This window comes from Bos mutus, chromosome 18, assembly GCF_027580195.1.
Source record: "Bos mutus isolate GX-2022 chromosome 18, NWIPB_WYAK_1.1, whole genome shotgun sequence".
NCBI classification, from domain to species: Eukaryota; Metazoa; Chordata; class Mammalia; order Artiodactyla; family Bovidae; genus Bos; species Bos mutus.
This window is the reverse complement of record NC_091634.1, coordinates 6,229,375-6,257,058: the sequence shown is the minus strand read 5'-3', so window position 1 is coordinate 6,257,058 and position 27,684 is coordinate 6,229,375. Positions and strand designations below refer to the sequence as shown.

At 55.7% G+C, this 27,684-nt stretch overlaps 1 protein-coding gene across 1 annotated transcript; it reads right to left on the bottom strand.

Annotated features, from left to right (window-relative positions):
- Positions 1 to 2,422: 2,422 nt before the first annotated feature.
- On the bottom strand, positions 2,423 to 27,684 carry LRRC4B (leucine rich repeat containing 4B). Its single transcript, XM_070387248.1, has 2 exons — positions 27,282 to 27,684; positions 2,423 to 4,926 (listed from the first exon to the last, which is right to left on the bottom strand). Exons 1-2 carry the CDS (start codon positions 27,576 to 27,578, stop codon positions 3,076 to 3,078), a joined length of 2,148 nt encoding a protein of 715 aa, XP_070243349.1. The 5' UTR covers positions 27,579 to 27,684; the 3' UTR covers positions 2,423 to 3,075.

The following is a 27,684-nucleotide window of genomic DNA, read 5'->3' as shown; positions in this document are numbered from 1 at the left end:
TCCCGCAGGCTCTCTACAAACCTGCCTCCTGCCAGTCTGCTCATCCTTCTGTTCACCTTGACTTCTCACCTTTTATCCTCCCCACCCCCAGCCACGATGCCCTTATATCCTCACTCTCATGCCCACCCCTCCCCTGTCGCCACCTCCCATGGCCAAGGAGAAACCTGCGAGGCCTGGGGAGGCCCCGAGTGCCCCCCTACCATGAGCCCCCGCCACTGCGCCTCGAGGGTGCCTGGCATCAGAAATGGCGGAGGCTGCGGCACTCTCGGCTCCCTGCCCCCAACCACCACCTGGTACCCGCTGCAGTGTTGCCATAGCAACCAGGATAGGGCCCCGAAAGAGGAGAGAGAGAGAAAGAGGAGAGAAAAAGAGAGCCTGAAAGAGGGAGCGAGGGAGCCAGGCGTCGCTCGAGAGGAGAGTACCCAGCAGACAGGCTAGACAAATAGGGCCGGGGACCCCAGACACGTTGCAGCAGAGGCGGCTGCCACAGATGATAAGGGAAGAATTTGCCCTAAGAGCCCAAGGTGGGGGAGAGATAAGATTCTGTAGCTCAGAAACAGGCAGGGAGGAGGCGGAGGGCCAAGAGCATGGCCCCAGTCCAGGCCCTCTGGGAGCACACAGGGCCCGGGTGGGGTCTCGGGGGCTTCCAGCCCTCCTCGCGCCGCAGGTGCAGTCGTGGACGCCACGGGGGCCCGGCCGTTTTGCACATGCGCCAGGCCTGTCCTGTTCGCGGACCAGGGTGGGCGCAGGGGAGAAAGGCGCCTGAGACCCGAGCCGGTGCTGGAGCCGAGCCCCGTGTGTGCGCAGCGATGTCTGTCCGGAGCAGTGCCTCATCCTGCTTCCACTGGCCTCTGCTCATCTGCACAGCATGCAAAAGCTGCCCTGAGGGACCCACTGGAGGTTGAAACGCTGGCACCTTGGCCTCCTCCAGCCCCACCAGCATCTGCCCGATGGCCTGGCCAACCTCTGTCGTTTGCTCCCACTGGCTGGCTCTCATCTCTCCGAGGACTCTGTGTGCGGCCTCTGCCCTCCTGAGCTACAGCGTGCGTCCGAGCCTGCTAAATCACTTCAATCGTGTCTGACTCTTCGTGACCCCATGCGTTCTGGCGGGCCAGGCTCCTCTGTCCATGGGCTTCTCCAGACAAGAATACTGGAGTGGGTTGCCATGCCCTCCTCCAGGGGATCTTCTTCAACCAGGGATCCAACCCACGTCTCTTGCATCTCCTGCACTGGCAGGCGGATTCTTTACCACTAGTGCCACCTGGGAAGCTACAGCATAGCTCCCGCCTACTCCCCCGGCCTGGACTCTGCCTCGTGCCTCTGAGTTAACCAGGCAGAAGTGCAGACCCCTCATGCCCAGCAGGCCCCAGCTGCAGTTTGAGCACCCTTCATGCCCCTCCTTCCCTCCCCTGCCGGCTTTCTCCGGAGGCAGTGTCTCCAATGGGTTTGCAGTGGAGATGGACCCTCTCAGGTTTGGCTCTGTGATGAGCTGAATTGTGTCCTTGCCTCCAGGAGCTGTGAATATGACCTTAGCAGGAAATAGGATCTTTGCAGATGATCTTGATCATGCTGGAGTCTGTGGTCCCCAATCCAGTCTGGCTGCTGTCTTCATAAAGAGGGGTTCCCAAGTGGCTCAGTGGTAAAGAACCTGCCTGCCAAGCAGGAGATGCCGGCTCCATCCCTGAGTCGGGAAGATCCCCTGCAGGAGCGTGTGGCAACCCACTCCAGTATTCTTGCCTGGGAAGTCCCACAGACAGAGGAGCCTGGAGGGCTACAGTCCATGGGATCACAAAACAGTTGGACACGACACAGGGACTAAACAACAACAACCTCATAGAAGGGGGGGAGTTGGGCACAGATATAGAGGAAAGGTGACGTGGAGAAATGGGAAGAATGCCCTGTGGAGACTGGCCACCAGTCAAGGAACATCTGGGGCCACCAGAAGCCAGAAGGGGCGGAGAAGGACCCTTCCCTACGAGGGAGCATGGCTCTGCCCCTATCTTGACTTTGGACTCCGAACTGAGACACTAAATTGCTGTAGTTCTGAGCCACCCACTCTGTGGTACCTTGAAAGGGCAGCCGCAGGAAACACGCCCCCCCCCCCGGATTCCTGCTGTGAGGTGGGAGGTGAGGGGAGAGGACCCCAGAACATGCCTCCTAAGAGGTGCAAGGAGATTAGACGCAATGCCAGGTGCGCTGGGCGACCCAGCCCTTCTCTGGGGCCGTAGGGGTGAAAGGGCAAGGGTCTAAGAGCGCCTGGAGGCGCCAGCTCCCCGCTGACCTTCCCGATGGGGCCCGGAGTTTTCCATCTCCTCATTCAGCTGCCCACCCATGTTCCCTTTTCTCTCTCTCCTCCATGCTTCCATGACCAAAAAATTTTTTACTTTTTCCGTGTTTTTTTTTTTTTTTTAAGTAATTACAGAGCAGGTAGTCGTTGACGCAAACCTCCCTTCAGTATCAAAAGAGTCTGTGGGGCAGGAGAGGGTTGGGGATAACGGTGGGGGGCGGGCTGACGCCGCCCCATCCCCGGCCCACTGAGGCCAGGGCCGGGAGTGGACTCCCCCGGGGCAGGGCCAGGGTGTCCGGAGGCTCTGACCGCGTGGCTGTCTCTTCAGTTTCCAGGGGGTTAGGGGTAGGACAGGGCAGGGCTGGGGGTGGGGGACAGGCGTCAAACTGCAAAAAATGAACCGTAAAAGGAGGGCTGTTGGGGGCGAGGAGAGGACGCCCTTCAAAAAAGCTCCTCTCTCCCCTGGAAGGCGGAGGGCCGGGAGCAGTTGGTCGGGAGAGCGAGGAGGAAAGGCGGAGGCTTCCGGCCACTCCCCTCCTGCGTCCCCTCCCATCGCCAGGGAGTGGGGCGAGGCTCGGAACCGCTGGGGGGCTCCATTTTCGGGGCCCCACCGTGTCCTCGCTTGGAGAGCCGCCCTGGGGTCCGGACGCGGGGGGGGGCCTTGAGCTGCCTGCCCCAACCTCCCCTGTGCGGGGCTGGGGCTGTGGGGAGGGTCCCGGTCCGGCCCCAGCCCCTCCCCCCTAGGAGGGGCCCACCCCCGCAACCCCCACAACCCCCCAACCCCGGCTTCAGATCTGCGTCTCTTGCACGTTCTCCTTGGAGCCGCTCTTGAAGAGCAGAGGTTCGTGGATGGAGTTGAGGCCGGGCGGGCCCTTGCCCCCGCAGCCCCCGCCGCTGGGGTTGCTGCTGTAGTGCGCCTTGAAGGCGGCCGCCACGTAGTGGTGGTGGTTGAGGTGGTCGCGCTCCAGCGCGGGCAGGGCCAGGTGGCTGTCCCCGCCCACGCCGCCCCCGCCCGCCACGGCGGCGGCGGCGGCCACGGACACGGCGGAGGCGGCGGGCAGCTCGTCCTCCACGTTGATGATCTCCACCGTGCGCGTGGGCCCGTGGTGCTTGTGCAGCTGGTGCTGCCTGCGCAGCTTGTAGAAGGCCACGAGCATCACGGCGGCCATGAACGTGATGGCCACGAAGCAGCCGATGATGATCTTGGTGGTCTTCATGACGTCATCCAGGTCCTTGAGGGCGTTCTCCGTCACGTCCGTGATGGGCACGGTGAACGCCTTCTCCGTGGGCCTCGAGGAGCGCGGGGCGGGCGCCGTGGTGGACGAGGAGGCCTGGCCTGCCCCCTCCCCGGGCCGGCCCCCGCCCCAGACGCCATCTGTCGTGGGCCCCGGCGGCTCCTTCTCGGTCCCGCGCGGCTGCAGAGCCTCCTCTCCAGGCTGCGTCTCCAGGGTCTCCACCGTCACGGTGGTGAAGTAGGTGTAGCCGCCGCCTCCGCCTCCGGGGCCGCCCCCGGGGCCGCCCCCACCGCCGCCGCCCGCGCTGCCGGCACTTCCAGCCGCCACGGGGTCCACGGCCGAGACGTTGAGTGTGGCCGAGGCTGTGGTGTTGCCGGCCGAGTTCGTCACCATGCAGGTATACTGGCCCGTGTCCTGCACAGTGACGTTGGTGAAGTTGAGCGTGCCGTCGTGGAGGACGGAGATGCGCACGCGGTACGAGCCGTGGGTCATGAGGGTGCCGTTGGGCGTCAGCCAGTTGACGGAGGTCATGGACGTGCCCGTGCGGCACTTGAGCTCGGCGGCCATGCCCTCGGTGACGTTGAGGTCCGTGGGCGGCTCCACGATGACCGGCGCGTAGCAGGTGAAGTGCGACTGGTCCAGCTCGCCGATGTAGCGCCCTTTGAGGCCGGCGGGCGCGTGGCAGCGCGCGCAGCACGTCGTGTTGCTGGGCACCGTCTCCTTGAGCCACCAGCTGAGCCACAGCACGTCGCAGTTGCAGTGCCAGGGGTTGTGGTTGAGGTGGACGCGCTCCAGGCGGTGCAGGGGCGTGAAGAGGTCGTGGGGCAGCGACATCAGGTTGTTGTGGGACAGGTTGAGCTCCTCCAGCGACTTGAGGTCGTCGAAGGCGTTGCGCTCGATGGTGGCCACCTGGGCGTGCATCAGCCACAGCTTGCGCAGGCTGGTCAGGCCCTGGAAGGAGCCCGGGCGGATGAGGTCCAGCCGGTTGCCAGACAGCTCCAGCTCCTCCAGGCGCACCAGGGCCGTCAGGTTGGGGATGTCCTTGAGGTTGCACATGCCCAGGTTGAGGTAGCGCAGGTTCACCAGGCCTTCGAAGGCCGCCTCCGAGATGTACTCCAGCCGCTTGAGCTCGCCCAGGTCGAGGCGGCGGAGCGAGGGCACGCGGTTGAAGGCGTACGACGGGATGCTCTCGATGGGGTTGTTCCGCAGCCAGAGCTCACGCAGCTTGGACAGGTACTCGAAGGCCTGCGTGGGCACCGTCGTCAGCCGGTTGTCGAACAGTTCCAGGGTGTTGAGGCTGGGCAGCCCGTTGAAGGCGCCCACCTCGATCTTGCGAACCAGGTTCTTGCTCAGCTGTAGGATCTCTAGGTGCCGAAGGTGCTTGAACGTGTCCGTCCGGATCACCTGAGGTGGGGGAGGGGAAACACCATCGGTGATACTGACACTAACCGGGTGGACCACAGAGGATTTTTTTTTTTTTTTAATTTTATTGAAGTATGGTTGGTTTGGGCTTCCTTGGTGGCTCAGACAGTAAACAATCTGCCTGTAATGCTGGAGACCTGGGTTGGATCCCGGGGTTGGGAAGATCCCCTGGAGAAGGGCATGGCAACCCAGTCCAGTATTCTTGCCTGGAGAAGCCCATGGGCAGAGGAGCCTGGTGGGCTACATAGTCCAGGGGGTTGCTGAGAGTCAAACACCCTGAATGACTAACACTTTTCATGGTTGGTTTATTTCTGTTGTAAACCAAAGTGATTCAGTTATATATACATGAAAAATACATGTATATATTCATATATATGAAAATATATACACATATATATACAACACACATTCTTTTTCTATTCTTTTCCATGATGGTTTATCACAGGATATTGAATATAGTTCCCTGTGCTATACAGTAAAACATTGTTTATCCATTCTATATATAATCGTTTGCATCTTCTAATCCCAAACTCCCAATGCATCACCTCCCCCTTGGCAACCAGGAGTCTGTTCTCTATGTCTGGATCAAAGAGCTCTGAGTGCTGGCGCGGGCGACGACTCCCCATGTCTCCATCTTTTCTGTAAGACCATGAGGTCACTGGGGAAAGTAGTTTGAGGCTTTCTTCTTATAAAGTGAAACAGAGAGTTAGTTACCTGGGACCCAGCCCCTCCAGTTCCCAAGTATTTCCCCATGAGAAAGGACAGCAGATGTCCATCCAAAAGCCTGTGATGGGTGCTCACAGCATCTGTGTTCATTACAGCCCAAGCTGGAAATGAACCAGGGCCCATCACCTGGTGATGGAGCCATGCTCTGTGTCTGCAGGATGGGACATGATGGCTCAGCAAGGAAAAATAACAAACTTTGGACACAACTTGGATGGATTTCATGGGCATCAGGTTGGGTGAAAGCAGCCAGACCCAAAGGAGCATGTGCCACAGAACCCTGTTCATTCCACGTGTGTGTGTAAGTTCCTGGGCAGGGCGAGGACAGTCTGCCAAGGGCCACGAGGGAACAGGATTCCTGGGCTGATAGAAATGTCCCTAGTTGGGGTGGGGGCTACAAAGGTGAATGCAACTGGCAAAAGTTCCCAAACTGTACCCATAACATAGTGAAGTCGCTCAGTCGTGTCCGACTCTCTGTGACCCCATGGACTGTAGCCTACCAGGCTCCTCTGTCCATGGAATTTTCCAGGCAAGAGTACTGAAGTGGGTTGCCATTTCCTTCTCCAGGGGATCTTCCCTACCCAGGGACTGAACCCAGGTCCCCAGCATTGCAGGCGGATTCTTTACCAGCTTAGCCACCAGGGAAGCCCACCCGTAACATGGGAGGCATTTTATCTCATATAAAGTATTTAATCAAAAAGATTAAATATAGGAAATTCCCTGGTGGTCCAGTGATTAGAACTCCAAGCTCTCACTGCTAAGGGCTCCAGTTTGGTCCCTGGTCAAGGAACTAAAATTTCACAAGCTTTGTGGCATGGCCTAAAAAGTAAAGGTTAAAAGAAGTTAGGGACTTCCCTAGTGGTCCAGTTGTTGACTCTGTGCTGCCAAGGCAGGGGGCATGGGTTCAGTCTCTGGTTGGGGGACTAAGATTCCACATGATGCATGGCATGGCCAAAAGATTAAAAAAAAAAAAAGTTATGCCAGCAGCTAACATGCATCAGATACTTCTTGGGTGCCAGAAGCTATTCTAAATGCTTTACAGCCAACAACTCAGTTAATCCAACAAATCGCCCTGAAATCCACAGAACAACTATGAAATCCATAGAGCTCCAAAAGCCAGGTTTCTCAATAACTTTGGCACCAAACCCCATTTGGTGGCAAAACCTGATCAGAACTCATGTGAAGCTGTTTAAAGCTTTTATTGATCCCCTTCTTGTGACTAGTCAAACATTCCACTCTAGAAACATTCCAGATTTAAGAAGTATGAGATCGTTGGCGGTGCTGTAAACCTATATGCTGTATATGAATACCTTTCTAATATCAGATGGCCAAACACATTCAGCCTCAAGGGTGTCACAGGAGGGGTTATGAATTATCTCCATCTAAGTGGGAAGATGAGGGTGAAAGAGGAGAGTGGGAAAGCTGGCTTAAAACCCAACATGCAAAAAACTAAGATCATGGCATCCAGTCCCATCACTTCATGGCAAATTGATGGGGAAAAAGTGGTAACAGTGACAAATTTTCTTTTCTTGGGCTCCAAAATCACTGTGGACAGTGACTGCAGCCATGAAATTAAAGGATGCTTGTTCCTTGGAAGAAAGCTATGACTAACCTAGACAGCGTATTCAAAAGCAGAGACATCACTTTGCCCACAAAGGTTCATGTAGTCAAAGCCATGGATTTTTTCCAGTAGTCATGTGCAGATGTGAGAGTTGGACCCTAAAGAAGGCTGAGCGCTGAAGAATTGATGCTTTCGAACTGTGGCGCTGGAGAAGACTCTTGAGAGTCCTTTGGACTGCAAGGAGATCAAACCAGTCAATCCTAAAGGAAATCAATCCTGAATATTCATTGGAAGGACTGATGCTGAAGCTAAAGCTCCAATACTTTGGCTACCTGACTCTTTGGAAAAGACCCCAATGCTGACAAAGATTGAAGGCAGGACAAGAAGGGGACGACAGAGGATGAGATGGTTGGGTGGCATCACCGACTCGATGGATGTGAGTTTGAGCAGGCTCCAGGAGCTGGTGATGGACAGGGAGGCCTGGTGTGCCACAGTGGGGTAGCAGAGTGTGGGAACGATTGAGCGACAAAACAAGGGCAAAGTGGGAGGAAGTGGGAGCACAGAGAGACGCAGCGACTGGCCCAGGGATGCACAGGAGGGGCTGGCAGATCTGGGATCTGACTGAGGTTGTCTGGCTCCAGAGTCCCAGCTCTTCACCCCTGCACTCGGCTGCCACCTGTTAGGGTGGAGGTTGATGGACTACAGAAAGGGCAGTGCAGGGCTGGGCTTGGGACGCACAATCTAATCTTACCAGATTCTCCTCATCAATCACCGTGCTGGTTACACCAAGGCATGGGAGACTGCGCAGCCATCAGACAGCTTTTCTGCAGCCTAGTTTTGCCATGGAGATGCTTGCATTTGAATACTAAGGGGATAATGGAGAACCCTAAATAGCAGACAGTGTGCTTATGTCTTCATAGAACTTAAAAAAAAGCAGCCAAGGGACCGGGTGTGTGCATATACACAGCAGGAAAAGGCTGCAAAGGACATGCCCTAGCCATTTCTTAGTGGTGAACTCCAGCAGCTGGGGATTATGGGCTTAAGTTATTTTTCTTAAGTTATGCTTTCTCTTTAATGAAGAAAAATTATTTTTAAGTAGAAAAACACTTTAAAAACTTAAAAAAAGAGACTCTAACCTGGGAGGCACCCCAGTATAAGGAACAATGTCATTCCTGGTGCAGGTATCATCATAAAACAAGAGCCACCATTCCTGCTGGCATGACCCAACAGAAACATGATGCCTGCTACATGTTTAATTGTCAGTTTCCTAGAGGCCACATTAAAAAAAAAACCCACAAACCCAAGACAGATGAAATCAATTTTAATGATTGATTAGCTTGATAGTTCCAAGATAGAAGGGGACAATGGAGGATGAGATGGTTGGATGGCATAACTGACTCAATGGACATGAGTTTGAGCAAGCTCCTGGAGATGGTGAAGGACAAGGAAGCCTGGCGTGCTGCAGTCCATGGGGTCGCAAAGAGTTGGACACGACTTAGCAACTGAAGTGGATTCCCTGGTAGCTGAGCTGGTAAGGAATCTGCTTGCAATGCAGGAGACCTGGGTTCGATCCCTGGGTTGGGAAGATCCCCTGGAGAAGGGAACGGCCACCCACTCCAGTATTGTGGCCTGGGGAATTCCATGGACTGTATAGTCCACAGGGTCTCAAAGAGTTGGACACGGCTGAGCAACTTTCGTACACTCACTGGTGACTGAACAGCAACGTTATGATTTCAACATGTAATCCAGGGGAGAACTTACACATGAGATGTTTTACAATCTTTTTTTAAAATTTATTGTTACTGAGCTGGGTCTTCATTGCTGCATGGGCTTTTTCTCTAGTTGCAGAAAGTGGGGGCTACTCTCTAGTTGCGATGCTCCAGCTTCTCATTGTGGTAGCGTCTCTCGGTGTTGAGCACAGGCTCTAGGTCACGGGCTCAATGGTTGTGGCCCATGGGCTTAGCTGTTCCGCCACATGTGGGATCTTCCAGGACCAGGGATCGAACTTGTGTCTCCGGCATTGGCAGGTGGGGTCTTTTACCACTGACCCACCAGGGAAGCCCCTATTTTACACTCTTTCCACACTAAGTCTTTGAAGTCTGATGTGTGTTTGACAGGTCACGCCCTTAGCAGCTGGTTCCTGCCTTTCCCCTCAATAATAGGATATCGTGAGCCTTCCCCACGTCATGAATATGCTTCTAAAACCTGACTTCTGTGCCCACCTAGAATCTCTTCCTGGGGCTACGCCTGCTTTCAGAGATAGAATTGACAAGGTCAGTTTTTTCTTTTCCTGCCTCGTCTGCTCCTGCCTCGTCTCATTTCCTGCAGTGAACAGGCTCACCTTTAGACCTGGACTCAGCTAGGGAGGGCTGGCCTGGGGACCCTGCAGCCCGCCAGGTCTGTGTCTGCAGTCGGGGCTGAGAAGAAGGGGGGCCCGAAAGCCTTGGCCTGGCAGCTCTCGGGGGCCCTGGAGCCCCAGCCCTGCTACTTGGGCCGCGGGAGCCTGGGTTTCCTTCCCTAAGCGATCCCAGAAAGAGCCCAGTGTGTTCTCTCACCCGCCCATCCTGCGAGCTTCCAAACAGCAGCATGACAAAAAGCTTTCCCGATCAAACTGGCTGGCCCTTTGCTTTGCTCAACGACTCTGAGTTTCCCAAATATAAAAGCCACAGAACCCTTCTCACAGGCTGTCTTTCCTCATCGCCCTGGGAAACGCTGGCAAAGCCCCAAGCAGGCCTTTTAGTCGCTGTTTCCATTAATAGCAACAATAATAATAACAGTAATATGCAGTCATTACTAATCACTAGGCAGAGAATGAGGTGGACTCGTCAAAGGTCAGACTTGAGGGCTTAGACTGAGAAACTGAGAACACGGGTTGCTGGCCCAGGTGCCGGCAAGATCCCCTGGGAGGCCTTCCCTGGTGGTCCAGGGGCGAAGACTCCACGCTCCCAGTGCCGGGGGCCGGGTTCCACCCCTGCTCGGGGAACTAGATCCCTCACGCCGTAACTAAGAGTTCGTGTGCCGAAGCTAAGACCAGGTGCAGCCAACCAAACCAACCAGTAAGTATATGAAAAGAATTTCTAGGAGCCGCCCCATCGCCCCCTCACCCTGTCTGAGTCACACAACGCCCTGTGGTCCTCCCTAGTTCCCAGCAAATCTGTCCACATGCCCCACCCTGTCCCCATTCCTTCCGGGGTCCCCGTCCTCAGCAGGGCCCCTCCAGCCCGCCTTCCCAGTCAAAAGCAGGAATGTAGCTTTGCACCCCACATTGCCCACAGCCTCCCATGTTAGGGCTGGTCAACCAGCAAGCCAGCCAGTTCTGTCCCTTTTGAATGTCTCTTGCCTCCTCTGTTCCCATGGCCCAGCTTATGTCTCAACCTTCCCAGCCTCCAATCTCTTCCCCTTGAGTCCATCTGCAGGGCCTTGCGACACCTGGACCTGACCCAGCCTCTGCCTTCCTCTAGAGCCCTCCATGGCTCCCCAGTGCCCTCCGGGAGATTCAGCCTGCCTTGGAAGCCTGGCTTGGCCCCCTCACCTGCAGCCATCACTCCAGCTGCATTTCAGCCAGTATCAACTTCTAAAACTATCTCACAGGCACTCCACCTTTGCATACACTCTTACCCTGCTCAGAATGCCCTTCCCTTTTCATCCACCTAGAAAACTCCTGCCCACCCTCTTGTGCTACAGTCCATGGGGTCACAAAGAGTCATACACGACTGAGTGACTGAACTGAACTGACCCTCTTGTTCTTCTTGTTCAGTCACTCAGTCGTGTCTGACTCTTTGCGACCCCAATGGACTGCAGCATGCCAGGCCTCCCTGTTCCTCACCATCTCCCCGAGTTCACCCAAGTTCATGTCCATTGAATTGGTGATGCCATCCAACCACCTCATCCTCTGTCGTCCCCTTCTCCACTTGCCCTCAATCTTTCCCAGCATCAGGGTCTCTTCCAATGAGTTGGCTCTTCCCATCAGGTAGCCAAAGGACTGGAGCTTCAGTTTCAGCATCAGTCCTTCCAATGATTGGTTTCCTTTAGGATGGACTGGTTTGATCTCCTTGCAGTCCAAGGGACTCTCCAATGTCTTCTCCAGCACCACAGTTCAAAAGCATCAATTCTTCCACATTCATCAGCCCTCTTTCTGGTCCACCCTCTTGAACCCAGCCCAAATGTCTCTCATTCATTCATCCATCCTTTGCCTATTTATTGAGCCAGGATAGGGCAATTCTGAAGGAGCAAATGGAGGAGGACCATTCTCCATGGAAGGGCACCTTCAACACTAGGCCTGCAGAGCTGGCTGGAGGACATGAGGTGCTCGGTGAGATTCGCTCAGTACAAGGCTTGGCACGCGCAGGCAGCATCTGAGCTGCAGTGATGAGTGCCAGGCTCTGGGCTGGGCACCCCCAACCACCAGCCCGGCTTGTCCTGCCCAGCCCGGTGGGGCCGATGCTGTTAGCGCAGCAAGGTCGAGTGACTCAGCAGGGCTGCTCACCAGGCCTGGGGGAAGCCCACAGCTGGTAGGTGTGCCCAGGTTTCCCTGGTTCTCTGCACAAAGCAACTGAAACCACATCATGTCCAAAAGGTGCGTCCGGCTCCGCCCAGGGCTGCGGCTGCTCCGGGTCCACGTGCTTTGTCCCCTTCGTGCTGGGAAGGGGGTGTGTGACGGGAGCTGCAGGGGCACTCCCCAGGCGGGGCTGGGGGGGGTCTCCCCGCCAGTCCCTTTAATGATGCACTCAAGGGCAACCCGCTCCAGTACTCTTGGCTGGAAAATTCCATGGACGGAGGGGCCTGGTGGGCTGCAGTCCATGGAGTCGCTAAGAGTCGGGCACGACTGAGCGACTTCACTTTCACTTTTCACTTTCATGCATTGGAGAAGGAAATGGCAACCCACTCCAGTGTTCTTGCCTGGAGAATCCCAGGGACAGAGGAGCCTAGTGGGCTGCCGTCTATGGGGTCGCACAGAGTCGGACACGACTGAAGCGACTCAGCAGCAGCATCGGGAATAAGCAGGCTGCAGGCTGGGGGTGTGGCAGAGAAGGGAAGCCCGGGTTTACTGAGGAGGCACTGTAGGCTTGCTTTAAATAGTGAGTCCCTTTATTTGTAACGGGATTCCAGTCTTTTCTCCCTCCTCTTCTCTGCAGGGTGACTGGGGGCTGTGGGTGGGAGTCAGCGCTGGCTGGTTCGAATCTTGGCTTTGCTGCTGACCAGCGGTGCGTGTTATTGGAGAAGGAAATGGCAACCCACTCCAGTGTTCTTGCCTGGAGAATCCCAGGGACAGAGGAGCCTGTTGGGCTGCCGTTTATGGGGTCGCACAGAGTTGGACACAACTGACGAGACCTAGCAGCAGCAGCAGCGGTACGCGATTGCCCAGGTGTCCTAACGTCTCTGAGACCATTTTCCTTGCAGGTCCTGCAGCGTTGTGAGGCTCGGACAAGATAGGGAGTGCCCGGGACATGGCAAGCAGGCAGTAATACATATTTTTAAATTGTTGATGGGCTGATGATGACCGTTAACAACTGTCATACCTCTGGGCTTCCGGCTTCTTCCCTGTCCGTTTTCTCTACATCTGCTGCCAGAACTGTCTAAAGTGCAGTTCACATCCTGCCACATCCCTGCTCACAGCCCTCCCACGGCTCCCTGTGACCCTCAGCCTGCTATCAGAGGCTCTGGACCTGCCCCACTGGCCTCCCCCCTGCTCTGGCCACAGGGAGACATATGGGGTTCTATATGCTCACCATGCTTTGCCCGGCCTCTTTGCCTTCGCACAGGCTGTGCCCTCCACCTGGTATGCCTGCCACGGTTGCTCAGTCGCTTCAGTCATGTCCAACTCTTGGCGACCCCAAGGACTGCAGCCTGCCAGGCTCCTCTGTCCGTGGAATTCTCCAGGCAAGAATACTGCAGTGGGTTGCCGTGCCCTCTTCCAGGGCATCTTCCTGATCCAGGGATCGAACCTATCTATGTCTCTTATGTCTCCTGCACTGGCAGGCAGGTTCTTTACCATTAACGCCACCTGGGCTTCTAGTTCCCTGGGACATTCCAATCGCCTTCTGCCAGGAGTCTCTCTTTGGCTTGTGCTCACTGACTCATCACAGGCATTCTCTTAGCAGACCCTTATCATGCTGGTTCAGTGCATGTGTCTCCTTGTCTGGGCTGTGAGTCTTCATGAGTAGACTCCATCTGAATCATTTCTGCCTTCTCTGCACCCAGTTCAAGCCTTAGTCAAGGCTTAGAATGGACAAGGCTCATTTGGAGAGCATCCATGGTGTGAGTCAAAGCTATGGTTTTTCCAGTAGTCATGAATGGATGTGGGAGTTGGACCATAAAGAAGGCTGAGCGTCGAAGAATTGATGCCTTCAAATTGTGGTGCTGGAGAAGACTCTTGAGAGTCCCTTGGACAGCAAGGAGAGCAAACCAGTCAATCCTAAAGAAATCAACCCTGAATATTCATTGGAAGGACTGAAGCTAAAGCTGAAGCTGCAATACTTTGGCCACCTGATAGGAAGAGCCAACTCATTGGAAAAGGCCCTGATGCTGGGAAAGATTGAGTGCAGGAGAAGGGAACAACAGAGGATGAGATGGTTGGATGGCATCACCAATTCAATGGATATGAGTTTGAGCAAACTCCCAGAGATAGTGAAAGACAGGGAAGCCTGGCATGCTGCAGTCCATGGGGCACAGAGTCAGACACAGCTGAGCGACTGAACAACCACCTAAAGATCAAAGCCAGTCAACTCCTCTCCTCTTCTTCCAGAGAATACAAGGCTCACCCCATCTCTGACTCTAACAAAGGACCATCCAAAGCAGGTTCCTAACAAGTCAAACGGAGAAACTAGTATTTGTTGAGTGGCTTTAGAGGTAAAGTGTCTCCTGGAATGCGGGAGACCCAGGTTCGATCCCTGAGTCAGGAAGATCCCCTGGAGAAGGAAAATGGCAACCCACTCCAGTACTCTTGCCTGGAGAATCCCATGGAGGGAGGAGCCTGGTGGGATACAGTCCATGGGGTCGCAAAGAGTCGGACACAACTGAGCAACTTCACTTTCACTTTTGCATTTAGCAGACCCTGTGCTAAGCACTCAGGTTGTCATCTGCTTTGATCCTTGTGGAAATCTTGTCACGTGGAGATGACCAACCACATGCCCTTGCCTTCTCTCTGCACATTTGGCGGTTTACAGCTAAGGACATGGAGGTTCATCGAGGGTAAAGTCATTTGCCTTCAGTCTCACAGCTCCAGAGTAGCAGAACAAGGACTCAGTGTCTGCTTCTCCTGAATGGAAACACCGGGTCTCCGCCACGCCCACACCTAAACCGAGAGGGCTGGGCTTCTGTGGGTTCCAACGCAATTCGCTGAGCTGCAGAGCCCATCCGTTGTTCACGTTACCCACATGCTAACTTGCTCATTTGGAAGATACTCTTTGAGTGCCTGCTATGTGTCAAGCACCGTGCAGGGCTCTGGGAATCCAGCAGGGAGAAGACACAGCCACAGCCGACTTCCCAGAGCCCGACCTTGAGAGGGGACCTGAGACACCCAACATACTAATTATGCAAATGATCATTTAAGTGGTGATGGTGTAAACAGATCTTGGGAGGCGCCCTGGCCGCAGGGGAGAGGCAGGCCTGCAGCCCCTTCACCCAGCACCATCTGAAACCCCTCCCCAAACCCTCTCTGATGCTAAGGGCCGGCTCACCCTTGTGTCCACTGACACACAGTGGGATGAACAAGGTGGGGACTGGCTTCTCGCAGCAGGCAAATCCCCCTGCTCTCCGAGCCTGACGTCTCTGGCTCGAGGGAACGCTGACATCCTGCCAAGCCCTCCCGCCCCCCGCCCCCCACCTCACAACCCATGATCCTGGCTCTGTGCTAACTGTCACGGATGCAAACATCGGTCAGGCCGGCCTGGGAACGTGGTCTCATCCCTGACCACCTCCCTCCCCGCCGGGGACTTTCCCCCCGGCTTCTTCCATCCTGTAACCTTGCCTATAAATTAGGAGACTTTCCACTTCAGTAGTGGTAGATAAATGCTATTAACGTTGGGGAGAAAAAAAAAAAAAACCACCATATTCTTTTGGGATTTTTAAGAAAATAAACTGTCAAGAAATCCCTTATTAAAAATTTAACTGTGGTTGGAGAATCATGAGACGAATTGTTCATCTGAACACTATGAAGATAAATCGCTTTTATAGGTTTTGAACGTAATGAACTGCAAACAAAAATTTAGTAAGCTTCCCGTTTTTTTTTTCTCGTTAATTATTTTAGGTTCACTTTTTTTTCCCCCTCCGGGCTGCGTTGGGTCTTACTTGAGGCCCTCGGGCTCAGTAGCTGGGGCACTTGAGCCTAGTTGTCCCATGGCATGGGGGATCTTAGTTTCCCAACCAGGGATCGAACTCGAACCCCTCTGTGTCGGAAGCGCAGAGTCTTAACCACTGGACTGCCCGGGAAGTCCACATTCACAGGGTTTTTTTTTTTTTTTTTCAATTGTTTCTTTTTTCCTGTATCCACTGCTTTTATGACAACCTCTCTGAGGTCAGGGACTCACGCTTCCCATTTTCAGTGTGGATTTGTCTGACTGCGAGGATGTGGCCAGAGCTGGGCAAGCGTGTGGGCCGCTGAGGGCTCTCATCTTGCTCACTGAGCGCCCCCAGGCCTAAGACTCAGCCTTCTGGGGCCCGAGTCCCCTCTGGAACATGGGGACACGGGCCCTGAGGACCGAGAACAGACACGTATCACAACAACACGGCCCAGCCCAGGGGCCACCCAGAACGCAACATCCTCTCCATCACCACTCCCTCACTGCCAGCGACAAATCCAACCAGTGTGTCCCTGCTAGGAGGTTCCAGGCCGTACCAGGCACTGCTCTAACGGGGGCTCCGAGAGGCTCCAGGGAGGCAGGGGCAGCTCTCCCCTGCCGTTCCCCAGGAACCATCATGGGAGAGGGCAGCTGAAACCAACCTCTCAACATGCTCCCTGGGCTGGCCCTCCACGGCTACATGGGGCAGCAGGGGGTGCTCAGGCCAGGGCGGGAGAGGAGACAGCCTGACGTCCACGTGTCGGCTCCCCGGACAGCCACTGTGCTCAGACAGACCCCGCCCAGCCATCTTACAGGCCGACCCTGCAGCCTGGTGGATAAAGCTCTGGGGTCGATCAGGGACCTCCTGTAGAACACAGGGAGCCAAGCCTGGAAGGGAGGCGGGGGGCTTGGGGGAGAATGGACACGTGTATGTATGGCTGAGCCCCTTCGCCGTTCACCTCTAACTACCACAACACTGTTCATCGGCTGTGTGCGTGCATACTAAGGCACCAGGCGCTCTTCCCTCATCAGACCTGCTGAGGCACTGAGTCCAGGGCCCCCAAGACCGCACGGCACACAGAGGCGCTCAGTACGTGCTGGTCCAAAGGTTAGAGACATGGAATTTCTTGGCAGCTGTAAGATGGACCATTATCCCCATTTTGCTGACGACAAAACTGAGGCTCCAGTGGGTTCCACAATGTGTCAGAGGACTCGTGAGTCAAATCTCAACAGTCCCCCACCATCCTAAGTGCCAGGGTTGCCCAAGTGAGTGGCAGAGTGGAACAGCATTCCAGAGAAAGGGAACAGCGCATGTGAAGGTGCTGAGCTAGGAGGGAGCAGGAAGGGCCAGTGTCCTGCCCAGGATGCAGGAGGCTGGAGAGGGGAGAGATGGGTGGGGGCCAAGTCCTGAAGGATTCTGCCTCCATCAGGGTGGGTACCAGAGGGAACACCGGGGCATCCGATGTTCAAAGAAGTGGACCAGCTCGCTGGCACAGGACTTGCCCCGTGAGGCCCGAGGTGTGTGGCATCATTTCCTGGGCCTGCTCACCTACACACCTGAGTCTGAGAGAGCTTTGCCGCCCCTCCCACCCCAGCCTGAGGCAGGCAGCCCACTCTCAAGGGATAAATGGGGAAGGGGCTCCACCCACACATCCACCCACTCGGAAAAACTAAATTTAAAAGCAGGCAGAGTTCTCACTCTGCGTGTGTGCTCAGTGGCTTCAGCTGTGTCCGACTCTGTGCGACCCCATGGACCCCACCAAGCTCCCCCGTCCATGGGATTCTCTAGGCAAGAATACAGGAGTGGGTTGCTATGCCCTCCTCCAAGGGATCTTCTCAACCCAGGGAGTGAACCCATACCCCTCATGACTCCTGCACTGGCGGGCTGATTCTTTACCTGCTGAGCCAGCAAGGAAGCCTGTGAGAGCCTTAACCTGGAGACAATCCAAATGCCCGTTAACAGGACTTCCCTGGTGGTCCAGTGGTTAAGAGTCTGCACTGCCAATGCAGGGGGTGTGGGTTCGATCCCTGGTCTGGGAACTAAGATCCCACATGCTGCTTGGCGTGGCCAAATGCCCATCAACAGAAATGCAAAGCGCAACTGAAGTATCTGCAATGGATAGAACATGACCCAACAATACAGAAGGGAAAGGGGAGCAGCCATGGCCACAGGAAACCCCAGGGATGCATCTCAGCAGGTTGGCGGAGCAGAAGCAGCCAGACGTGCAGGAGGGTAGCTGCCCGGAGTGAGGACTCTGGGGGAGGATTCAGAGGTTTTTTATGTTCCGTTTCTTGTCCTGGTGGCATTGATGTGGCCCTTCTCTCTCTCTTTTTTAAAACGTTCACTTTTTGGCCTGCTACACAGCGTGTGGGATCTTCATTCCCCGACCAGGGATCAAACCCTCACCCCATGCAGTGGAAGCAAGGAGCCTTTTTTTTTTTCCCACTTATCTATTTATTTCTGGCTGCACTGGGTCTTCATTACTACATGCGGGCTCTCTCTAGCTGCAGAGAGTGGTGGTTACTCTCCGATGCAGGTACTCGGGCTTCTCTTTTTGGGACCACGGGCTCTAGGGCACTCGGGCCTCGGTAGTTGTGGCTCCCGGGCTCCAGAGCTCAGGCCCAGTAGTTGGGGCACACAGGCTTAGTTGTCCGGAGGCACGTGGGATCTTCCCAGACCAGGGATCTAACCCGTGTCCCCTGCGTTGGCAGGCAGATTCTTAGCTACTGGACCACCAGGGAAGTCCCAGCCCTTCCCTTTCTGATGATCGTTTTGAGCTGGACATTCACGTCCATGTTCTTCTTGTGTGGGTGTTACATGTCAAAATGAAAATAAGTCAGGAAGAGTCTTCCTGACTTCCAAGGCTTCCAGAGTCCTGTCTTGACAGATGCAGAAACTAAGTGTCAGAGAGGGCGACGGGAAGACCCAGGGTGCTGGGGGGCGACAGGGTGACCCAGGTTCGGGCGGTGATCCAGGGTTCTGGGGGCAACGGGAAGACCCAGGGTTCTGGGGGGCGACAGGAAGACCTAGGGTTCTGGGGGGCGACGGGAAGACCCAGGGTTCTTGGGGGTGATGGGAACACCCAGGGTTCTGGGGGGCGACGGGATGACCCAGGGTTCTGGGGGGCGACAGGATGACCCAGGGTTCTGGGGGGGTGACGGGATGACCCAGGGTTCTGGGGGGCGACGGGATGACCCAGGGTTCTGGGGGGCGATGGGATGACCCAGGGTTCTGGGGGGCGCTTCCAAGGGAAGGAAGGAGGAAACGAGAGTCAGGATGGAAGCTGGGGAGGTTGAGTTAGGCATGCAGTCCTGGGAGCCTGGGCATGGCCCCTGAGGCTGGCTGTCCCTTCCTGCCTCGGTGACCCAGGTTGGGGAGTCCCACCAGCCTGCCCTTGCTGACCTCCAGAGAGGGTCCTTCTGCACCCACTCTGCTCACCATTCCCTTCCTTCAAGAGCTCTGGCTGGGAGAAGTCCATCCAGTCAAAAACCCCCTGTGTTTCCTGATGCTGGTAAGGACTTGACTGCCCAGAAAATTGCAAACTGGTGCGTAACTGCAAAGCCATTTCTGGTGCTCGCCTCGGTCACGTGCCACGGTGGGTTCTTCTTTGCAACAGACTGACTTTCTTGAAACCAAAGCCTGGCTGGCAGGGCCTCACTTTTCTGGGCTGACTCCTGGGACCCGGGACAAGCTGTCGGGGTCACCACAATTTGGGTGACCTTGGACGAGCAGGGGCACAAGCCGCCCGCGCCCCTGCTCCCGCACCCATCAGATGGGCGCAATCCCACTGTTACAGGAACAAACAAGTTGGGGCAAATCTTCCACAAACTCTAGTTCTTTCTCCCTTCTCCAGGGAAAGGTGAGAAAATCCCAGTGTAGACTTTTTCCTTCGGCTCGTGCAACATTTTCTACTTATTTTTGTTTTTAACAGCTGTATATATTTTGGGCTCTGCTGGGTCTTGGTTGCTGCCTGGATTCTTCTCTAGTTGCTGGCAGCGGGGGCTACATTCCAGGTGCGGTGCTTGGGCTTCTCCTTGCGGTGACTTCTCTTGTTGCGGAGCACGGGCTCTAGGCAGAAGGGCTCAGTAGTTGCAGCTCCCGGGATCTACAGCACAGGCTCAGTAGTTGTGGCGCACCGGCTTAGTTGCTCCAAGGCGTGTGGGATCTTCCCGGACCAGGGATCGAACCCGAGTCTCCTGCATGGGCAGGCGGATTCTTAACCACTGAACCACCAGGGAAGCCCTGTACTTGTTATTTTTTAAGTTCATTTTTTTCCCGGATACAAAAAGTATTAAATGCCCTCACTGTAGAAAATTTAGAGAATGAAGAAGACATCAAGAAGAAATTAAAGGGATTCCCTGGCAATCCAGTGGTTAAGACTCAGTGCTTTTACAGTTGTGAGCCCAGGGCCGCTCCCTGTTTGGGGAGCTGAGATCTCACAAGCTGCAGCATGGCCAAAAAAAAAAAAAAACAGGCACTGTTAATACATCTGGGTGGTCCCTGGATTTTGTTTTAATTTTAAATTAAATTTTAAAGACACGTTGGACATACTACTTGCATTCTTTGAAAAGTTCAATATGATCTTCTGAGCATTTCCCAGTGTCCTTCAGTAGTCTTCGAAACTCCATTTTAAACTTTTATTAATTTATGTGGCTCTGTTGGGTCTTCAGTTCAGTTCAGTCGCTCAGTCGTGTCCGACTCTTTGCGACCCCATGGGTAGCAGCACGCCGGGCCTCCCTGTCCATCACCAGCTCCAGGAGCTCACTGTTGGGTCTTAGTTGCGCATGAAGGATCTTCTGATATGGCACATGGACTATGCAGTTGTGTGAAGGCTCTGGAGTGTGCAGGCTTTAGTAGTGACAACGCTTGCGTTTAGTTGCTCCACTGCATATGCGATCTTAGTTCCCCGAACAGGGATCGAACCCACGTCCTCTGCCTTGCAAGGCGGATTCTTTACTGCTGGGCCACCAGGGAAGCCCCTGAAACTCCATTTTAAATCGGTGCGTGGATATTCCGTCGTTAGGATGCTCAGTGATTCACTGAACTGATGTCTGATCACCGGGAGCCCAGGCTGCTTCTGTGTTTTGGCTGTTGGGCCACCCAGCCTTCAGCACAACTCTGAGTGTCTCCTTAGGATGGAAGCGTATTTCCCAGGCAAGTGACTCCAAACACGTTGCCCAGAGGACCTCATGGTGGGCCCCCAGAGGGACCAGGGCAGCCCCCAGAAGCCTGAGCGGGTCAGCGTACTTTGTGAGGTCAAGTGCATCATGTCCTCTGAATCCCCCTGGCGTGCATTCCGAAGACATGATCCCGCCACAGCCCCCAAGGGGCTCCTGAGGGAGGGCTTGTGGTGGGGACAGCTTGAAGCTTCCTGGGGGCTGGGGGGAATGGTTGGGGGGGCCACCAAGGGAATTCTGCAGCAGTTAAAGCAACCGAGTATACACACAGAGACACACACACACACACACAGAGACGTGGAAGGCTCTTAACCACCCAGGCCTGGTGAAAACAGTGAGACAAAGGAAGCCGTCTATAACGCAGCTTCATTTACATAAATTAACAACGCATGCACACAAAGCAACAATAAGCATTTTGCAAGAACGTACACAAGCAGAAAGATCCAGAGTAAACACACGCGGATGGTCGGCTCTGGTGGGGGTGGGGAGGGGAGCAGAGAGGGGATGAGGAGAGGAGGTCGAGGCTGTGACTGAGGGAGTGGTTCCAGGGAGGACCCCCGCCCCGCCGGCTGGGGCTGGGAAGGGGTGAGCTGGCTGAGCTCCACTCAGAGGCATGGCTTCTACCTGGAAGAGGATCCGGGGGAGCAGAGGTATCCCTGAGCCGGCCAGGGTGGGCATGCACCCGGCCTGAGTGGCATCGGGGCTGAGGGAAGGTGAGTCCCTAGGGCTTTGCCAAAAAGCATCTCCGAGGGCCTGGCTACATGAGCACTGCGCTCCCGGTGTGGTTCTCGCCCTCACTGGACCACAGGCTGGGGCAAGTGGGAACGGGTAACTGGACCTGAGGGCTGCGCCCAGTTCTCAGGGCAGGGGGCTGCAGGACTGACTTGCTACAGCTCACAGAGGGTCCCCTGGGGCTGGCCTTCTATCCTCAGACAAACACCTGCTGAGCACCTAGTGTGTGCCAGGCTCTGATCTGGGTGCTGGGGAAGCAGAAGGGAGCCGGGGAAGTCCCTGCCCTCAGGGAGGTGACCATCTGGCTGGGAGCCCAGATGACAAGCAGGTGACCACGGACAAGCGGGGGTGGGGGGTGGCTCTTGAATCTCCCAACCCCGGCCACCTCTAGGGGGCCAGGCCTCGGGTGTGTGCATGTGTGTTTGGGGAGGTCACAGCCTCCGACCTGACCATCCCACTTCTAGGGATTTATCCCCAAGGCAGAATCCAGAATGGTACAAAGAGCAAGCACTGAGGATGTTCACTGCAGTGTTGCTTACATCAGTTAAAACATTGGAAATAAGAAGGGACGAGTTAATCAACCCGGTGCCCACGAATGGGAATCCAATATGGTGGTTAAAATACAAGTAATAGACAGAGGAGCCAGGAGGGCTACAGTCCACGGGGTCGCAGAATCGGACGTGACACAAACGTACAGTAGACAAGTATCAGAATCAGGGAGAAAGATGTTCATGGTTAGACTCCTAGGTGCCCAAAGTCAGTTGCAAACCAGTATGAAATGGGGTGATTCCATTTTTCCTTTTAAAAAATAAGAGCAAAATCTCTCTTTAGAGACCTGAACCTGTCCTACGCACGGAGGGGCACGTGCTGAGCCTCTGAATGAAAAGACACCACGTGTTAATGGCAGTTACCTGTGGTTGTCGGATGACACTTGACTTTTGTCCCTGTGTTCTTACTTAGATATCTTTCCTAGTTTTCCTAAATTAATTTGTGTTTCTTCTAGAATAAATAATTTAAAACCACATTTACATAGACACAGAAAAGACCCAGGACGGCTTTAAAATAAAATGTAAACAGTAGTTATTTATATCTAGGTGGTGGGACTAAGGGTGAGTTATTTCAGTTTTTAAAATCTGAATAATTAAAAAGCTATTTGGTAATTAAGGTGATCTCACTTCTCCTGCTATCTGCCTGTGTCCACCGAGGGTGTACAATTCCACCAAACATTTCAAATCGTCTGCTTTTGTGGACTGGACATTCCCTGACCTCAGGGAACATGTGGTTTGGGGTCAGGGGTTAGTGCTCTTCAGAGCAGGGGGTACAAGAACCTCCAGGGGTGAGACATGAAAGTGTTAGGATTTCAAGACATGCCTGCCATTCTTGGGGACTTCCCTAGTGGTCAGTGGTTACGACTCCAAGCTTCCACTGCAGGGGGTGTGGGTTCGATCCCTGGTCAGGGAACTAAGATCCCACATGACACATGGCTCAGCCAAAAAAAAAAAAAAAACAGACATGCCTTCCATCCTTTAATGGGCTTCTCAGGTGGCTGTGTGGTAAAGAATCCACCTGCCAATGCAGGAGGTGAGGGTTCGAGCCCTGGGTTGGGAAGATCCCCCTGGAGAAGGAAATGGCAACCCACTCCAGTATTCTTGCATGGAGAATCCCATGCACAGAGGAGCCTGGTGGGCTGCAGTCCATGCTAGGGTCACAAAAGAGTTGGATGTGACTGAGCACACATGAACACCATCCTTTAACGGTAGCCATTTTTGTGTAAGCTTTATAATATATGCAATCCATGGATGCTGTAGACCTTTGCATGACTTTTGTAATAAATTCATATATGTATAATCTGACAGGGGTGTGAGTTACATGGTTTGGTGGCCAGGGCCTGGGAGAGGGGGTGACAGACACGTGAGCAGGCAAGTCCAACCAAGGGATCCACTCAAACCTACAAAGTCATCCTCTCCCCCGCTTTTCCCAGATCCACTTGGCTGAAAAATTCTGTGGTCTCCACCTTCCAAACAGACCCAGCATCTGTCCGCTTCTCTCTACTACCACCACAACCAGTCCAGGAGTGTGCTGGGCCACCAACCTGTCTCTCCTGAGCTCTGCACCAGCCTTGGAACAGGCCTGCCTGCCATCACTCTTGCCTCTGGGGTCCCCACACCTTGGCCAGAGAGAAACCCAAGTCAGGGCCCATACGTCCTCTGCTCAGAGCCTCCCCTGGCTCCTGTCTCCGGCAGAGAAGAGCCAAGCGCTCACCATGACCACGCGACCCCTTTGTCCGCTCTCTGTCCTCACCCCCCGCCCTCTTCTTGTGGCTCACTCCGCTCTGGCCACGCCAGTCTCCTGGCTGTTTTTCCTACACACCAGGCAGGCTCCACCCCAGGGCCTTTGCACCTGCTGCTCCCTGCCCAGAACGCCCCCGCAAGGCTCCCACCATCACCTCCTCCAAACATGTGCTCAAGGAATTCCCTGCCGGTTCAGCAGTTAGGACACCACGCTTCCACTGGAGGGGGCTCAGGTTCCATCCCTGGTCAGAGAACTAAGATCCCACAAGCCCTACAGCTCAGCCAAACAAAACAACTGAAAACAAACATTTGCTCAAATGTCACCTTCTCCATGAGGCCGCCCTGACCCCTGTGCCTATAAAGCTGCAGCCACCACCCCCTCACCCCCATCCAGCCTCCTTACCCACAGCCCTTAACATCTTTAACACAAAGCACATTTCCTCCTGGGCTTCCTAGGTGGTACTAGTGGTAAAGAACCGCCTGCCAATGCAGAAGATGTAAGAGATGTGGGTTTGATTCCTGGGTTGAGAAGATCCCCTGGAGGAGGGCTTGGCAACCCACTCCAGTATTTGTGCCTGGAGAATCCCATGGACAGAGGAGCCTGGCAGGCTGCAGTCCATGGCGTCGCAAAGAATCAGACATGCCTGAAGCTACTTCGCACGCACACACATTTCCTTTTAGACAGAGGCCTGGAATGCGGGTGCTAGGAGGGAGCATCTGGCTGTCGGTTTTGCTCACTGATGTGTCCCAAGTACCTACACTACAGCCTCCCTCGTGGAAGACGACCAGGTGATAGTCAATGATGGAAGCGTTAAGGGGGAAGGCCAGGGATGTTGAGGGGCTGTGGATCCAGAGGGAAGGCTCGCCTGGGGGACCTCAGGGCCCAAAGAGAGGCATGTTCAGGCGAGGGGATGGTCTGAGCAGCCTCTCAGGGCTGGGAGAGTGACCGGTTGTTGCAGAAGAGCCTGGACTCTTTCCAGAGACCAGGGGGTTTTGGAGCATTTTAGGCAGAGGGCTCCAAGACTGTGGCCACCTGATGCGGAGAGCCGACTCACTAGAAAAGACCCTGATGCTGGGAAAGACTTGAAGGTGGAAGGAGAAGGGGATGACAGAAGATGAGATGGTTGGATGGCATCACCGCCTCCATGGACATGAGTTTGAGCATGCTCCGGGAGCTGGTGATGGCCAGGGAGGCCTGGTGTGCTGAAGTCCACAGGGTTGCAGAGAGTCAGATACGGCTCAGCAACTGAACAGCAGGCAGAGGGCACTGCCAGGCCTGCGTGGAGGCTGCTGGGAGGATGGGCGGGGTGTGCGGAGTTAGCAGCTGGCAAGGCTGGGGCATGGTGCTGCTCGGTGGCTGTCCTAGGTCAGTGCCCTGTGCGGGGTGGGGGTAGGGGCACCTGGGTGGGGACATGCCCTCAGCAGCTGCTAGAGGGGTGGAATTTTTCATCGAGCTCCCCATGGCAATCTGCTCCCACCACAGGGAGGCCTCTGTGGCGTGTACTCCGTGGCTCCATCACAGACAGGATCCCTGACGTGCTCACCTCCCCACTTCAGGCTCCCAGTTCCCAGCTCCCCCAGCCTGCCATCAGTCGACTGTGCCTTCCTTCCCTCCTGGAGTGGAAGCCGCCCAGGGAGAGGGAAGGGCCTGGCAGCATCGGTGCGCCATCACAGGGGTGCCGGAGGACAGGGCAAGGGGGCAAGGGGAACAAGGGCGAGAATGGAGGACCCACTTAAGGGAGAGCTGGACAGAGCGGCTGAGACTGAAGCTGGACTCCAAGATCAGGAGCGGGAAAGGGAACCTCTTGGGGGAGGCGGCTGGGGAGGCGGCCTGGAGCCTGGGGGGTCACAGTCCTGCAGGAGCAGGGCTGGGCGACGGGGGGGACACAGTCCTGACGGAGCAGGGCTGGGCGATGGGGGGGTAGGACATAGTCCTGTGGGAGCAGGGCTGGGTGACGGCCAACTCTGGCATCGGGGTTTCTATCCCCACAGCCACCCAGGAAGCGACAGCCTGGCCTTTGGCATTTCTCTTGACACTGACCACCCCGCCGCAGCACCAAGAGTTCCGCTCTCTGGCCCCACACATGGGGCCCCAGTCCTCACATGGTCAGATGGGGGTGGTCCCTGACCCCCTCCCCTTCCTGGGGTCAGGCCAGGAGGTGCAGTGGGGAGCAGATGTTTAGCTCAGACCCCTCTTCTCTCATGGCTCTACAGGCTGGGATAGAAGAGGCCTGCATGGGGACAGAGGATTGACCAAAGGCCTTTGAAAGAGAGGGTCTCTGACTTCCCGGGTGGTCCAGGGGGCGTGGGTTTGATCCCTGGTTGGGGAAGGTCCTGCCTGCGCTGCCGCAGGGCAAAGCCAAAAACAAACCAACCAAGCCCAGTGGTTCTCAGGGCTTCCCTGGTGGTCCAGGGGTTAAGACTTTGCCTTCCAACACAGGAGGTACAGTTTGTTCCATGGGTGAGGAGATCCCACATGCCTCATGGCCAAAAAAAAAAAAAAACACCCACACAATCCCTCCCCCGCCGTGGTTCTCAACCAAAGGGGATTCCCTCCGTCCCCCAGGGATGTCTGACATCTGGAGACATGGTTGGGACGGGGCGGGGAGGGTGGGATGCTACCGGCTTCTGGTGCTCAGGGATGCCACTCCACATTCTACAGCCCACAGGATGCCCCGCTCCAAGCAACGATGACTCCCCCAACCAAGGATGATCCCCCACAACCAAGGATGACTCCCCCAACCAAGGATGACTCCCCAACCAAGGATGACTTCCCCCAACCAAGGATGACTTCCCCCAACCAAGAATGACTTCCCCCAACCAAGGATGACTCCCCCAACCAAGGATGACTCCCCCAACCAAGGATGACTCCCCTAACCAAGGATGAACCCCTAACCAAGGATGATCCAGCCCCAGAGTCAACAGAGCAGAGAAGGAGATACCCTGCTTCAAAACAGCGCAGCTCTGCCCCCAAAGCGTCCTGGGTGGCCTGTCTTAACCACAATAATAATCGGATGGCACCTGCCCCATTCCAGCACGAGCCAGCACCTGGGAACGCTTGGCTCTCGTAAAGACTCCCTGGGCCCGGGAGCCCTGAACCATAAGCGAATGAGTGCTACCCGTGCCAGAGCAAGTCTACACCCTTGACAAGTATGAAGTCCAGCAGCCCTCGCACCCGCCCTGCGGGCAGAGCTCTTATCATCCCCATTTCCCAGATGGAAAAACTGAGGCCCAGCGTCATGTGACCAGTGCCCCAGGCGGCGGGCACAGCAGTGCAGATGGCATGGGGGGCCTCAGCAAAGGGTCACCCCCAGCACGACCTGTGGCTCCCGTGCTGTGGGAGGCAGGCAGGCGGTCCTGCCGCAGCCCAGACACATGGAGGAGCCTCATGCTGAGAAAACCTAAGACACAGCCTCGGCTCAAGGGACGAGGATGCACATGGCGTCCGAGAAGTGCCCAAGGGACGGAAGGATGGGCTCGAAGAGCTGGTGGCTCAGGGAGGAGGGACCAGCCGCCCGGCCACCACGCACGCCCCTGCCCCAGGGCCCCCACGATGGCAGCAGCCTGGCTCACCTGGATGCCGTTCTCCTGCAGGTTCAGGTACCGCGTGTTGACAGGGATGCTGGCCGGAACTTCGGCCAGCTCTCTCCTGGTGCAGATCACCCGACTGGCCTGGTTGCTGCAGGAGCAGGCCGCGGGGCAGGAGGTGGCCGGCGGGGCGCCCCCTCCGGCAGCGGATGTCACGGCCATGCCGCCCCCGCCGGCCCCCAGGGGCGGGGAGAAGAGCCAGAGGAACAGCAGGGCCCCATGGGGCCAGGACATCCTACCGGGCGGCAGTGGGGGGCACAGGGAGCCGCGGGCGCGCGCCATCCTCAATGTTCATGCTCCGCCTGGGCGCCGGGGGGCTGTGGTATGGGGGAAGAAAAGAAGAGGCTCAGTGAGGGAAGGGACTGCCCCCTCCAGAAGCCCAGCTCCT